This window comes from Chaetura pelagica, unplaced genomic scaffold (genome assembly GCF_000747805.2).
Source record: "Chaetura pelagica isolate M959 unplaced genomic scaffold, ChaPel_1.0 scaffold139, whole genome shotgun sequence".
In the NCBI taxonomy this organism is placed as follows: domain Eukaryota; kingdom Metazoa; phylum Chordata; class Aves; order Apodiformes; family Apodidae; genus Chaetura; species Chaetura pelagica.
In genome coordinates, this window is record NW_009970717.1 from 3,527,414 (window position 1) to 3,543,463 (window position 16,050).

The window sequence follows — 16,050 nt, forward strand, 5'->3', positions numbered from 1 at the left end:
AAAGCAAATCAGATAAATTGAGTTTATTGCTTATCAGCTGCTAGGATTTATTTGCAAGTTCTAGGAGCCAACTAAAATATCAATTAGACTCATTGTTCTTCACTCAAGAGTCACATCTCCAGCAACACCAAGATGTATTTATTTTAGGACATAGCAAAGAAGGGGGAGGAATTTGTTGCTAAACAAAATTCCCAAGGCAAAATTGAGTATTTGCCATCCACTAACAAAACAATTGGGTCACTTCAATTTTGCTTTTCTTAGTGGCTACTTCTTATTGCTAGTTTCTTCTCAGGCACAACAAATCCATCTTTAGTCTACAACAGAGTTGTTGGTTGGTTGGTTGGTTTTGTGTTTGTTTTTTCTTTTTTTCAAAGGAAAGTTTATTCTCATTTTTCCTTGTCTTTCATCTCTTCTTATATAGTATTAACTATTATAGAATCATAGAATCATAGAATCCTAGGGGTTGGAAGGGGCCTTAAAAGATCATCTAGTCCACCCCCCCCTGCCAGAGCAGGGTCACCTAGAGTACATCACATAGGAACACATCCAGGTGGGTTTTGAATGTCTCCAGTGAAGGAGACTCCACAACCTCCCTGGGCAGCCTGTTCCAGGGCTCTGTCACTCTTACAGTAAAAAAAATTTTTTCCGGATATTCACCTTGAACCTCCTATGCTCCAATTTGCACCCATTACCCCTTGTCCTATCACTGGTCATCACTGAGAAAAGCCTAACTCCATCTCCCTGACACTCACCCCTTACATATTTGTAAACATTGATGAGGTCACCCCTCAGTCTCCTTTTCTCCAAGCTAAAGAGACCCAGCTCCCTCAGCCTTTCCTCATCAGGGAGATGTTCCACTCCCTTAATCATCTTTGTAGCTCTGCGCTGGACTCTTTCGAGCAGTTCCCTGTCCTTCTGGAACTGAGGGGCCCAGAACTGGACACAATACTCCAGATGCGGCCTCACCAATGAGGTCCGTTCAACCATTAGAACTTCTTTTACACATGAATAGTTCACGTCTCTAATATCTTGCTTATATTTTACTTTATCTCGTTATTTTGAAATTGAATTGATAACCACTACTGGTACCAAGTAGTTCCATATACTCAGCATAGATTCACATTGGCAGAAAAGTGCCTTTTACTTTCTCCATCCCTCCTCTTTCCTCTTATTTTTCTGCCTTCTATTTGCCTCCTTATAGTACTCTTCCTTTTTTACTTTGTTTTACTCTCTGAATCTCCTTACTAAGAAGGACTTAGAGCATAAAAGACTGCATTTTTTAGGTTTTTTTTAATGTGAAAAATATATTTACAGTATTGGCTTCATTAATGTTTTCCCCTTCTTCCTTCTTTGCATCTTACTCTCTTTTGTACTTTGTAGACTGCCAGTTATTTCAAGCATATTTGTGTCTTTTATACTGGGGCAGTGATATATGCTGCACAAATACCATGGGCTGTCAGAAATGTTGCTGATGATCACAGTAAAAATTAAACATTTCTAAACTATTTCATGTTTCCAAGTGAGTACCTCACCAGTACCAAGATCAAAGTCCGTACAGAGCTTTCTTACAGTGACTATATGTATATGCATACACGTGTTGCCATGCACTTCAGGGACCTTGTTTTGATTTAAATTCAAGAATCTGGTCTTTGTTGTATCTGTCATATCAACACTGCCTGTCTTTCAAGTCTTCTTTTCCTTATGCCTGCCACATAACTCTCATTCCTTCCATGGAATGGCATTTAGTGATTGCAGGGGCCCATTCTATAGCACGAAATATCAGGAGGCTTACTTTTCTTCTGATACTTCAAGAAAACTGACTTTGGTAGCATAGGGCAAGAGAGGTTAACAAAAGGAGCTACAATCTCCTCCCAAATGTGATGTGTAGCTTTGTTTTTAAATTGTCACGGGTTTCCTCAGTAGCACACACTCATTCCTACTCTACGTCTGGAATTAATTTATTCATTTGTTGTGTTATTATTGATGAAAGAACAGAAAAATCAAACTAGTACGAGTCAGAATGTATTCTGTTACATATATTAACTCATAATACCAAACTAATTTATTTCACAGAATAAAGCAGTTAAAAGCTGAAGAGAACATTTAAGTATGTAAATAACCCAAAGTGTTTTGCATATCTGCCATTCTCATTAATCATGGTTTATACCTGAGTATTCTGGCATATACAAGATCATTGACATTTGATAGTATGTTATGAAATGGCTAGAATCTGTAATTCTTACAAGTATTCACAAAATAATCTATATCATTACTGTAATTTAAATCAACTTATTTCTTAATTGATTACAATGATCAATTACTATTAATAGTATTTAAAGTATCGCATGTGCCAAATTATAAGTGAGCAAAGAGTTACAATGTAATAATTTTGATGGTGAACTTATCACTGAGAGACTGTGCAAGGTTTAACTGTGCATGCAAAAGAGGACAAAAAATGCATGTGTCATTAATGAGTTAAATGCTCAGCTTTATATACATAGGAAAGGCAAATGTCTGCATTTGCCAGTAAATGGACTGAGTCCTAATACTGGCACAGCCTTATTCATTGTTTTGTTTGAGGCTAAACTTAGGTGGCTAAACAAGCCTCTGTTGGTATCCTGTGAGAAGTTCAACTTGGCACCTTACTGAAATGGTGTTAAACCATTATAAAAAGGAAAAAAGTTCGAGCTGTATTTGTGCAAGTCCCTCATCTCCCTATCTTTGCTTTTGTACTACCTGTATAATTCTGAGCACTGTTACCAGTTCAGTGGATAGCAATACATGTGTTTTGAGAGCTGAGAAGAAGTAACTTCATGTCTGGGTAGGGTGCCATGTAGTCAGTTTGCCTCTATATTTCTAAAATTACGTATCTCTATATGTGTGCAGAGGTAAGAATATCCTAGACATTTCCTCTGGCTGCCTTCCTAGGAAACACATTCTGTTTTGGTTTGTTCTGTTTTCATCATCAAAGCCTAATAAATGTTTAGATCACCAAAGGTTAGGCTTACAGCTTTTAATACATTGAGCTTTTCTGTGTTTTTCTTTATGTTGCTCATTAATAAAAAAGAATAATCTTTTATAGCAGGGTAAAAAATAGTGTAATTTCTGCTTCTAGTGTGCAGAGCATTTATTTTAATTGATTTTGGGTTACTTAACATTTCATTTATGTGTTGTACTGGTTGAATTTTTATGCCTGAGTGGCTTGAAAAACAGTGATGACTCGTGATGGGAAGATGTCTATAGGGAAGTATGCAGAGAAGAAAGTGAGGGCTTGTCGTCATGATCATACCATGTGGCACAAGCAAAAGTGTATGTTGCACTCATTCATTGGGGGCATGTGCAGCCAGACAGAAAGGGGAAGAACCTCTGTGTCACATGCTGCCAGTACAATGAGTATAGTAAGGTGTGTTTGTACAGAGCTTTTCTGAAGGCATTAAGAAAAAGCTGTGCATTTACTAGTTATTCTGTGTGGTGAAACAATGCAAATTTTCTCTTTTCCAGATAATACTCTCAGCATATTGGCAAAGCATAGTGGATTCAGCCGGCAGAAGCAAGAAGTATATTTACTGCCAATCATAATCAGCGATAGTGGGAATCCTCCCATGAGCAGCACTAGCACTCTGACTATTCGGGTCTGTGGGTGCAGCAGTGATGGGACTGTCCAGTCCTGCAACGTTGAAGCATACGTTCTTCCTATTGGACTCAGTATGGGAGCCCTAATTGCAATCTTAGCATGCATCATTTTGCTGCTAGGTATGTATTCACTGCACAGCTAGGTATTTATGCATTTCACAGTCTGGCGTTAAAAACTTTTCTGATTTCTGGGTGGCTGTAAGTAAGCAAAGAAGTCCCATAGAAGGATGTACAATCTGATACAATGTAATGTGCAGCAGTACTGAGAGACCTGTCAGGGCTGCATCTCTGCTGTATTAAGAACTGGAGAAAAGCATAGAAAGCAAAGTCCCTGTCTGAAGTAGTCTCACATGTAAGGAATGGAATATGAAACCAAAAATCAGATCAGGTATGTTAAGTAGGAAGGTGAGGAGAGCTTATACTGCACATGATGGAAAAGGGATTTGTTGCTTTTCGTAAGACTCAGATGTGTTTATTTTGGACTGTAATGGCATAGGAGACATTGCAGTTTTACAAGATAAGAAGCACTGTATATTTTAATAAAAAATAGAAAATTTGTATAGACATCAAGAAAGTGAAGGAGAGAACAGTGAAAAAGAGGTCTATTTTTGCACTTTGCAACTTCACTTTGTAACAAATTAACATCAGTAACTGAAATTTCAGCAATAAGCTGCAAAACCAAGTGAAACCAATTCAGAGCTTTTCATGCATCTGTCCATGATTCCAAAACTGATGTATCTAAGTTCTTTCATTCTCCCTTACTGTCTCATTCTCTTTTCAACTATATAGTGTGAGTCTCTTGCAATATGTAAAAAACCAAAGACAGCAGTTTCCTTCTGTCATCATGGATATGTTTACCAAAACCTCCCACTAGTTTTGCAAAACCCCATCCATAATATAGATCAATATAGATCAATGTTCATTCAGTGTTGGTGCCTTGACTTCACCTTGGTTCATAACTTTTTCAAATTCTTGTCTGAATTTGAGGCTCAAAAATGAAAGTATGCAAAATGTTACTGCTTGTGTAAAATGGAGTTTCAGTTAAAAAATATAAGCTGATAATAGAAAATTAGAGGACTAACCAGAGATTCTGATCAAATTTTCATACGGAGTGGAAGTTACAAGTATTTCAGCTTTTCGCTACCAATGTTATTCTTATTTTAACAAAAAGCAACCTATCACGTTCCACAACTGTGCTTAATATACTTTGATTGGAAATTTTTTACTTAATCAACCTGTGATGCTTTCTTTGCAGTCATTGTAGTGCTGTTTGTAACACTAAGAAGGCATAAGAATGAGCCTCTAATCATCAAAGACGATGAAGATGTGAGAGAAAATATTATACGCTATGATGATGAAGGAGGTGGAGAAGAAGATACAGAAGCTTTTGACATTGCAACTTTGCAAAATCCGGATGGAATTAATGGATTTTTGCCTCGTAAGGATATTAAGCCTGATCTTCAATTTATGCCCAGGCAAGGTCTTGCACCTGTTCCAAATGGTGTTGATGTTGATGAATTTATTAATGTAAGGCTTCATGAAGCTGATAATGATCCCACGGCTCCACCATATGACTCTATCCAGATTTATGGCTATGAAGGAAGAGGGTCAGCGGCTGGTTCCCTTAGCTCATTGGAGTCCTCTACATCAGACTCAGATCAGAATTTTGACTACCTCAGTGAATGGGGTCCTCGCTTTAAAAGACTTGGAGAACTTTACTCCGTAGGAGAAAGTGACAAAGAAACTTGACAGAGGATTACAAACTTTTTCACTGTTAACAGTCATGTAATATTCTAGGGCCACTGCTGTTAGTTAAAACTAATGTGGCTTTTTGTTTTAGAGGCAAGTTTAGCGCCAGTCATCTATAAAAAAACTACATTGTAATGTTGAACCAAAAAAAAAAAAAGTATATGTTAGGAGGTTAAGTCTTGTGGAGTGTGAAGTGAAGTATGTGGAGTGTCTAGAAGTCCTTGGATATTTGATATTCACTTGACCACTCTGAAGATGGAGACTTGGATCTTTTATTATCTTCAATGAATTGAAAAGAATGGAAAGAACTTGGTGCTTTCTTAGAAAATGGACTTGCAGGGATTTTACTGTTGAACAGTAGGTCCTGCCAGTATGTGTAAAGCTAATAGTTTGTTTCTGCATTGCCAACAAAGATCCTGCCACAGAAATGTTAAAGCAATATCTTGGTCTTCTTAGCAATGCTGAATAGAAATAGCATTGTAAATTCCTACTGGCTTCTACTGTGTAGTGACCATACATTGTACATATAGTAATTGTTGGCCACATAATCACAGACTGAATATCATCTTTAAAAATTGTGTCAAGCCTTAAAATATTCACATGTTCTTATTCCATTCCAGTGATGGGTAATAAATCCTATTAATGTGCAGAGATTCAGAGGCAGGGCTATAAAAACTTGCTTTATAAAAGAATCTTTTTCTAGAAGAAGGATCAATTCTGTGCATCGTCTTCTGAAGGGAAAGAAAAAACTGTGAAATAGGTTGGACTTAAATATATGAAAGAATTGCTGATTTTATTGCTAAAGATCGAATTTATTTGTTTAATCTTTGAAACAAATATCTTATTGATGTCCATTACTGCTTTTATTTATTAAGACTGATAATCTATGGCGTAAGATTATGAAGAAAACTAAAATATATCTGTTAGATTTTTTTTTCTATATATAATGAATGTTTAATACATGTACATTTTGAAAAGAAAAATGACAAATTGTTGCAGGTTAAGGCAGTAACCTATCCATTTGCAGTAGCTGAATTTTAAGAGAATGCTGGCAGGAATAAAACTTCCCAGATAAAACTTTTGACAGTTTTATATCTTCCTCATAAATCTCTAGTACCTGGTGTTTTTAATACAAGCACAAACAGCTGGAAGTAAACTGGTTCATGTGAATATTTAAACTATAGACTTTTAGAAATCCACACATAACACAGTACAGTAAAAAACATGCTTATAGTTCTCTACTGTATTAGAGCAGGAACCAGTGTGTACATAATTTTACTGCTTATGTTATTAGCATTCCTTTTCTATAATATTCATAGTGATGCACCAGGACTCTTACACACAGAGAAAGAACAACACTAGAAGCTGAAAGCATACTCGATTTGTAATGCAAACTTGCCATTTAGAAGTAGCAATTGTATAATAAAAGTATGTATTACATGCAAATCATTTTCATTTTCTACTTTGTTTTGAGGCTATATTATTGTTTGTTTATTTACTCCATGTATTGTATCCAGAGAAACTCCTGTATTGTTTCCTACTTTGTGAAATATATTTTTATAAATACTTCTCTTGTTATTGCTTTTCTTTCAGTTTTACCTCTACACTGCTGAAAGGAATCTGCCTGAATAACTTAATAGTTTGTTGAGGGATGTAGTTCCTTCAAAATCACTTATTTATTATTTGAATACACTAAAAATAAAGAAGGATAATATTTGAAGCAATTTTTGACAGTGTTTGCAGAATTAGATATGCAGCAGCCTGTGACCTCAGGAGGTAAGTGTGTCTAATTCACTGCACCATGCTAAAAAAAATAATCTCATGCTTTTTTGTTAAAGTATTGCTAGTCAAAACAATCTCTCTTGAAGCTCCTCGGTATTATTTGTTCTGCAAACAAAAATGGCATGGCTGGTTTTAGTGACTGTAGTTTCTGGCCAAGTAATACACTAACATGTTTTCTATATGTATAGTGTTGAAATTAATTAAGTATCCAGCCCATTTAAGTTACACTCTATTAAAAAAAAAAAAGAAAAAAATTGCCTCTGACTAACTTTATCTAGCAATTTTGATAATGCTATACAATAGTTAAGTCATGTAAAGATAGAAAAGAAGTAATCATCAAGATTTCAATTAAATCAAACATATTTATGTAACAGATGGTAATAAGAACCAAACACATTCTTACTGTTCACTTGCACAAAGTGCGCTGGAGTTCATAATTGTCATGACCAATCTAATAGTAGTGTAAACAGAAAAGTCTGATCTAAAACTTAGACTGAGCCAAATTTTAGTCTACATCCTCCTCCTGGGAGCAAAGGAAGGTGCTGTGAGATATGTATCACATTATTGTCTATAGTCACATAAGCATTTAGGGCAAGTAGTTCTGACTATAATACATACAGTAGAGTATTGCAAAGCTCTTTTGTAGGAAAACTCACAAATGGATAACCTTCTGATTGCCTTTTTGATTGAAAGTTCCATCTGAGACCACAACAGTGCACTCAGTAATAAGATTTCCAGGAAAAAAAATCCCATCACTGGCACTGTAGGAGATGAAAAGCATGACAGAAATCTCATCATTGTCAGTCAAAAAGAGATGGTAGGTACTACTGGTGAGCATAGCTGTAAATTGTGCATTTATACAGGTTTTAAACATGAATATCTACAATGCAAAGGGGAGAAAAAAATTAATGAATTTGTGATCTAGTCATGAGCTACGTGCTCTTTCCTGAAGTCATTGCTACTCCACCAAAGGATAATTGTTCATTCTGGAAACTAATTCCATGTACTTTGAATATAAAATTTTTATCAAAACATGTTGAAGGGTTAAATGTTATAATTCAGTTTTCCAGTACTTGCTCTTTCTTTTGGATAACTACGGTATTTAGGGGGACTAGAATCATAGTTCTACATTTCACATCTAGATTTAGACATATTAGAGACATTCTTTTTAAGCATGTAAAAGGATAATTCATCTTTTTCAACAACATTTAATTAGCAATTGACTCATTGTAATTGACAAGAAAATGCATTAAATTAGAATTATTAATACTGATAAATTTGAGAATTAAATTCTCAACATCTTTTACAAGTGCCAAATGCCTCAGAGTCCCATTGATTCTGGCTTGCCTTCACCTAGCTATGTCTCATACTCATTTGTCAGAACTGCTAAAGTAAATCATCCCACACATAAAAGCTGGAATTCTAAATTTTTGGCCTGAACTTTGTCCAGACACAAAAATCAGCTCAGTCATTTCGAAATACAAGTACTGTGAAGTGACTGAGTGTACATGACTACCAATTATCATACAAATTACTAAAGGTCTTCAATGTGTTTTTTCCTTTAACAGTAACAGAACACACATGCTATTTGTGTACTGTGACCTTGAAAGCAAGTCATGGAAAGCTTAAATAGACACTATACATTTTTCACCCAGTATCATTTATGCCTTTTTGTCTATGATGAATTTGAAAGGACTGTGAAATATACAGGAGATAAAATGGCTGAAGGTTTTCATTTATATCAGCAGTTGCTGATCACAGGAGACAACACATTTAACACTATGGAAGCTCCAAATACAATCTGCTATGTCACAGCACAGCAGTAAAAATTCTCAATCTGGAAAACAGACAGATATCTGCAAAACAGTGTGTTTGAAATAACTTTGTACAGCTCTGCTAGAGATGGATCTGCTGATCTTAATATATATATAAAAATAAATCAACTATACAATATCCATGCAGATGCATGTACCTACATTTGCATGCAGCAATTTTTTTTAACAGCTTGCATGGTCATTGAATTCTAGAAATGGATAAACAGGTTTAAAAGCTTGTTCAAGGTCTGTCCAGCTGTCGGAAACCTTGGCTGGTAGTCTGTTTCTGTAGCTCATTTTCATGGGATATACTTTCAGTATCAGTTGAGGTACTGACCAATTCTCTCCTTTTCCCTGCCCTTCTCTCCACCAGTTCACCTATCCTGATCTGTAATACTGCGAACAGAATGTTAGGAACTAAGTTCATTACAGTCACATAGCACTTTTTCCCTTGATTTGAGCTGGTGTGTTCAGTAACTGGAAACAAGCAAGCAGGCCAGGATAGCTAAGTTCACCCAGCTTTCTTCTATTTCTGTTTAAAAAATGAAAACAAAACTCCAACAAACTGTATGCAGGTGGCTTACTTTTCAGATGTAGTCAGAGGGATGTATTGTTACTTGAACATGTTCAACTGTTGCATAAAAAATATTAAAAGCATGACTAGAAGCAATTAAAAAACCTATAGGAGGACTTACAGTGAACATGCTGGTTTATTTATACTAAAGGACTGTTTCTGTATTTAAAATTATGCTGAAAAATCTGCAGCTAATTACAGTGCTTTTTAGTTAATAAAAATAATGTTCAGTAGCAACATACATTCACTAGCATTTCTGATCAGTAAAGTGAAATAAGGTTACTTAAAAAAATATTTTTCAGATTTGGAAAAAATTTTAGCAGTGGTAGGATGTCCTAGTAAATAGAAGTTTAGTAAAAGGGAAAAAAAAAAAAAAAAAAAAGTAAGAATATTCACCATTTTTAGCATTTACTTTCAGAATGTGGAAGGTGTCATTAGCAGCACATAGAGAATATGGATAGAGTGAGCAATGGAAGCTTTCTGTAGTCTATCGTTCAGATAAGTTAGACTTGTATTATTTCTACATTTGTACACTATTTGTGCAAGATAATGTTGTGGCTTTTCAGAAGGTGGAAACCAATTTAGCTTGCTGTATAATTCACTGTGATGGGTTTTGTAATCACACTGCAAAATGAGTCTAGCTGCTGTATTATACAACACTGATACTGGATTATATGCTGCAGAACTAGTCCCTCTCCAAATAATGTCATAGGATTCTAAATGAGAAAATATAAAAGCCCTGACAATGCTTTTTGTGCAATTGCAACTAAGACATCTTCCAAAATGGCTAATAAAAGGAAGCTGAAGCACAGAGTTTCTGGCAGAGCCTTGTAAATGTGCTCATTAGCATTGCAACACAACTATTCTTTCTTTTTTCTCCTCCTATTCCTTCCCCCTAATTGCAAAATTTAAACCAGGGTAATGAGTAAAATGAAAAGTTCAGCCTTCTCTTCAGAGAGGATATGTAATAATTTACAAAATTTCCTTTCTTCTCCTTCCACTATTTCAGATGTTTGCTTGCATGAAGTCTGTGTGATGATGACAGGCAGATAGAAGGGATGAGTAGAGGTTACCTGTACATTAATAGGGAAAGCATTTATGGTATGAAGGCAGAGAAGGGTCCTCCTCAACATATACAAAATAGAACTGTTCTTTTTCCATGCACTCCCAATGAACCACTCAATCCAATACTGGCATTCAATTCCTACTCATCAAATGAACATGGACCAGCTTCTGGGGTGAATACCTGTACACAGACTCACTGCATGTACATTTATGATTTGTATCTTTAGTGATGTGGAAAGGTTCTGAGTTATGAATAAACAGCCAGAAAGACAGAAGGCAGGTAGCATAGATAACTGATGGTAAAGGATGGATGATTCTGGAATGTGTCCTAATTTAGTATCTTACTTGAGTCTTCGTGTTTTGTAAGTCTAGCCTTGATTTTTTACCTTCAAAATTTTTTTTTTAACATTAAAAAAAATAAATTCCCACTCATCATAACAGCTTGGGTTTTGAATTATAAAACAGGTCTCATATTTGGGGTGTGTGTCTTTTTGTCATTTCTTTATTAGTCAGTGGAGTTTTCACTGATGGCAGCATTGTCACAGTTCATTCTGCCAAATTCCACAAGCTGACAGTTTTAACAATTAATATGAAAGGAACAGATGTGCTTTTTTTTTTTTTTTTTTTACCTGAAATACAATTTATACAATTGTAAACAATGCAAAACTAGTTGAATCACCTTTAAAATAAACTCCAACAGCCCTACACATCCAGCGATCACTTTGGGACTAATTTTCAAATACACTGGTATACCTGTATTCACATGCAGTTGGTATGAGCTTTACATGCAAGGGAACACATCAGTCTCTTCAGACATCCTTATGGAAAAAGTTTCCTGTATTTTATCAGACAACTATGTTGACAACAACATGACTTAGACCGATGGACAAGGAAAATACAGGCTTTTTTACTCAAAAACATATGCACAAGTAGAATCCAGAGCTGGATTCAAAGTCCAGGTCCAGTGTCTTAACAGCAAGACACAGGCAAGTGGACAGCTGATTATAGGTCAGTAACAGGTTATTTTGGCAGTACACGTGACCTCCCTCCATATAACCTAGACATCTTTTTGCAACTATCAAGCACATGGTTATTTTGTAGGTTACCCAAGGCAGGAGGTTATCCCAGCCTCCTGCCAGGTAAGTTCCATAGTAAAGTGATGAAGGTGGCTAGGAGCCTGTCATCTTACAGAGAGTTAGATGTAGCTTTATAGTGTTTGTATTAAGACATTTTTTACAGTCTTTCAGGGGGCACTGGCTTCCTGTGAATTTCTGCAATTTCATGTGTTAACTGTTTTGAGATGTAGCAACCTAGTATAACCTGTTACACCAATAAAGGCAGGATATTGTTAGGTAAAATGTCATTGCAACACAGAGCAGGAGATACAATTAATCCTTGCAGAAAAAGGTCAAGCATGAATCATCAAATGCTGTAGGTTCTTCATGGATATTTTCCAACCCTCCTATTTCACATGAAACAGTAGCTGTTTATTTTATTGTATGCAAAATTTCTTCCCTAAATAGAAGTAACAGTCGGTGAAAAGGGGGCTTCATTTAGACTGGCATAATATCTGCTCATCCTTTTTTATACTTAAAAAACACAGGATTTTTTCAACCCATTATCGTATAGACCCAGCCTGATATCTGACCAGAGCAGAAGACTACATAACTCTCTTCTTTCTGGTCCATCCTCATGAAAGCTTTGGGCATGATTAATTAATTACTTAATTGGTTAAGTTCAGCATTGTTTCTGGTCTTGTCCATGTGGCAGCTTGTTTGAGAGCTTTTTGACTCTGACTCTAGTCTAACCCTTTCCTCTCAGGCAGTGTGCTAACTGGGGGGAAGTGGGTCTTTCATATGAACCATGCAACTAGATAGCCTGATATCAATTTAGTTTTCAATAAGGAATCATGAGAGCTGCAGTCCTCATGGAGAGCTTGGATACATTCAATTCTTGGAAGTCATGACAGGTGAAAAAGAAAAGATAAGAACTTCAGAGTGAACCAGAGGTTTACAGGGTGAAACAAAAGTTGACACAGATTTTGCTCCAGGTTTTAGTTTTATGCTGTTAAATGCTTCTCACCCAAATTTTTTGTTTTCATATGAGACTAGAAAACAGAGGGTTGAATAAGCATTTCAAAGAATGGACCTAGACAGACAAACTCCGTGTGGGAAGCAAACAATCCTTGTGTTCCATAGTAGCCTAAGATAGAGGTGGAAGTGTGTAGGACTCCATATAGTGTGATAAGTTACTGTAGAGATTTCTATGGATAAGGAATCCACTACTGTGTAAAAGGGTAATGAACTGCTTAGTTCCAGCAAGTACCTGCTATGCCAGGTGTGAATGCTGTATTCTGAGAATGGCTAATTTGCCAATTTCTCTTTTGCCATTTGTTTCTGATTGCTTTTAGGTGGAAGATGAAGCACAAAAAAACAGTAAGAAACAAAATGAGGGACTAAGTCAGATGTAATACAACACATCCTAACCTCATATGTGATCAGGTAAGTGTGTAGAAATGTTTTTTCCTGGGAACTCAAACATTTTTCTTTGAAAGCTGAAATTCAAATTTTGAATACTTGAAATTGCTTCTGGAATGTTGTTTGTATTCGTAGTACTTGATGCTTTAGGTAGAATATCCAAATTATTATTTGGAAGTTATGAGGGGCTAATGATGAAAAAGGGATTAAAAAAATAATAATGAAAAAATTACTGCTGTGGATAGTTCATCTGGCTCAAAGGGTAAAAATTCCTCTGTGCAGGGTACCAGAGTGAGGACTATATACCACTTAATTAACACTTAAACCCACAAAATATGGCCCTCAGCACCTCAGTGATTTTCTCTGAGGACACAAACAGAGAGAGTAAGCTTCAAACTTGCAGGCTATTGCCATTATGTTGGCAGTCTCATACATCATTGTAACTTTCATGCCTGTACCCAATGGCTTTACAATTCTGTAGTGCAGTGTAAGCTGAAAATGTGCAAAACTATACCAGTCAGCTGGTGAGAATTCAAATAAAGTACAAGAGTTGAAAGTGAACGAGCAGCTAAAACATATGGTGTCACTTATCATCAAATCACTGTGTTGCAGTCTGAGTCTGAGTATAATTGTTTTTAGTGTGTATGCAGTAAACCCCAAATCAGATTGGAATGTAGTGATTACTGGGATGAGTAGAAGAGCAGAAAACAGTATAAATGAGAATAAAAGCCCCATAACTTCTTTCTCCCGTATATAATATGAGACAGAACATGAGTGTGGAGTCTGGGAGAGAATGACAAAGAAATTATCAAAATTTTGAAAAAGATTGTGCAAACACAGATGTTTAACACCCTGACATTCAGTCTTTATAAATAGGATTAATGGTCCAGCTTGTACAGTTCTCAAGCACTTCTGTTCTCGTGAGATAACCATTAGAAAACTTATCCATTTGTTCAGGTTATTTTCTCCACTGCTCTTACCTGCAACACCAGAAACTTTATTTTTTCTTGTTATAAAAGGAATCATCATCAGAGTCACATGATCTGAGCAATAACATATGTCTGATTATATCACTATGCCTTATATATAATTTTGTGGTTTAGATTGCCTTTCACCCAAAGGTGAAAGACAAACATCTTGGAGTTCTCTGATGTTGCAATGTTTCATTTCTTTGATTTGATGGTATTTATACAGCTCCTTTGCCTATTGAAAACTGAAGGACAGATATGTGATGTTGTCTTATTTTTTAAAAAAAGAACCAGCTTTACTGGTCAGTTTCAGAGAAACAGCATTGGGTAAGGAAATTATTTTTTTCCAATTTGGTAGAATTTAACAGCAACAAAGGAACATAATAATATGTTTTTCTTTAGAGACCATTTTCCAGATAAGCTGGATTTCCCCATTATCACTAATTCATGCAAATGTTAGGGAGAGAACTACAATGATCCTGATTATTTTAATATTGCTGCTAAAAAAGAGCTAGATAACTCAAAGGTTTTCTTGAAGTCACAGATTTAAGCCTGAATTTGATTGTTAGTGAATCCTTCAGTGTGATACACACTCTGTGGACGACACTTTCTGAGCTGTGAATGAGCATCCACACCACACAGCTGTCTAGCAGAGAGTGAATATCACAGAAAAATGATGTGAGAGAGAATTCTCATGCTTTCCACAGAATCATATTAAAAATTAGTTTGAAGGAGACCTCTTGAGGCCTCTAGTCCAACCTTATTCTTAAAGCCCTGACTTCAAAATTAGACAACGTTGCTCACATCTTTGTAAATTAAATTTTGAAACTATCCAAAGGTGAAAATTCTATAGCCATCTTTTGAGTTGCATATATCTGAAAATATATTGTGTTTGTGAAAAGTAACAAGTCTAAACCGTGCTGGAGAATAAAAAGGTTTATTTACACTGGAAAATAGAAGGGTAATTGGGAATGTAGTGGCATTGTAGTGTAGTCTTCAGATATCTAAAGGGGGTAATAAAAAATGGAGAGTTAAACTCTGCCAAAAGAACCTAGCGAAAGGGCAAAAGCCAACAAGCACAATTTTCAACAGAGGTAGTTCTGGGAGATAGAATGAAAGAATCTTCATAACAGAAGTGGTTAAGATCTTGGGGTGGATGCTGGCTTAAACCAGTATGCTAAGCTGAAGTCCATGTGAACTTCAGCAATTTAAGTAATGAGACAAATTCAGCATTTAACATTTAAAACCAACCACAAAAGGCCCAAAACAACAAACCACAATCCCCCACCCCCAGCATTTCTGGATCAGCCAGCTACATCTGATTTTTGTTATCCAAGTATTTAAAAAAGTAAATATCAATTCTCTAAGAAATCCAAGACTGCATGTCAAATAAACGCGGGGAAAGGTAATGCATGATTCTGAGAAAAATCTAGATATCTACTCCCCTGCTGGTACACATTCTAAATAAGTCCAAAATATATAGTGGCTTCCTTCCTGCTCTCTCTGGAATGTCTTTCTGTGAAAGCTATATACAGAAAAGACTGTATATGGCCATAAGATACTGAGCCTTGAATGTATTCCTAGGACTGTATGTATAGGCTAAATGAGTTCAGGTTTATCAAATAGTGTTATTCTGTCTCATCAGTGACTGTGACTTTTTTGCTCTCTTAAAGTAATATTGACCATATTGCTAAGTAGAAGTAAAGAAAGGCATTAGAATCAAAACCACAAAAGGCAAAGATTACACGTAAAATTTCTAGTCCCCTACAATAATAATTCCTCTTGAAAGTTAGGAAAAAAATTACTTTCAGATCTTGTTTTGTAAAAATATCTAATAAGCTTAAAGAATTTATATGATACTATAACTTGAATTTGAGTAGGAATTGTCATTGTAATACATGGATCAATGAAGAGGATTTATACAGTTCCCAAGCAGATACTTCAGAACAATGGTCAGTTTCTTATTACTGTTTACTCTGTACATGTTT

General features: G+C 35.8%; 1 protein-coding gene across 1 annotated transcript in view; it reads left to right on the top strand.

Moving 5' to 3' along the window:
• CDH8 (cadherin 8, type 2) overlaps nt 1-6,948 on the top strand; it is a 142,419-nt gene extending 135,471 nt beyond the window's left edge. The window contains exons 11-12 of the mRNA XM_010006185.1: nt 3,502-3,753; nt 4,889-6,948. Of these exons, the coding sequence (XP_010004487.1) occupies nt 3,502-3,753; nt 4,889-5,382 (746 nt within the window). The 3' untranslated portion in view covers nt 5,383-6,948. The remainder of the gene's footprint in view (nt 1-3,501; nt 3,754-4,888) is intronic.
• The last annotated feature ends 9,102 nt before the right edge of the window (nt 6,949-16,050 follow it).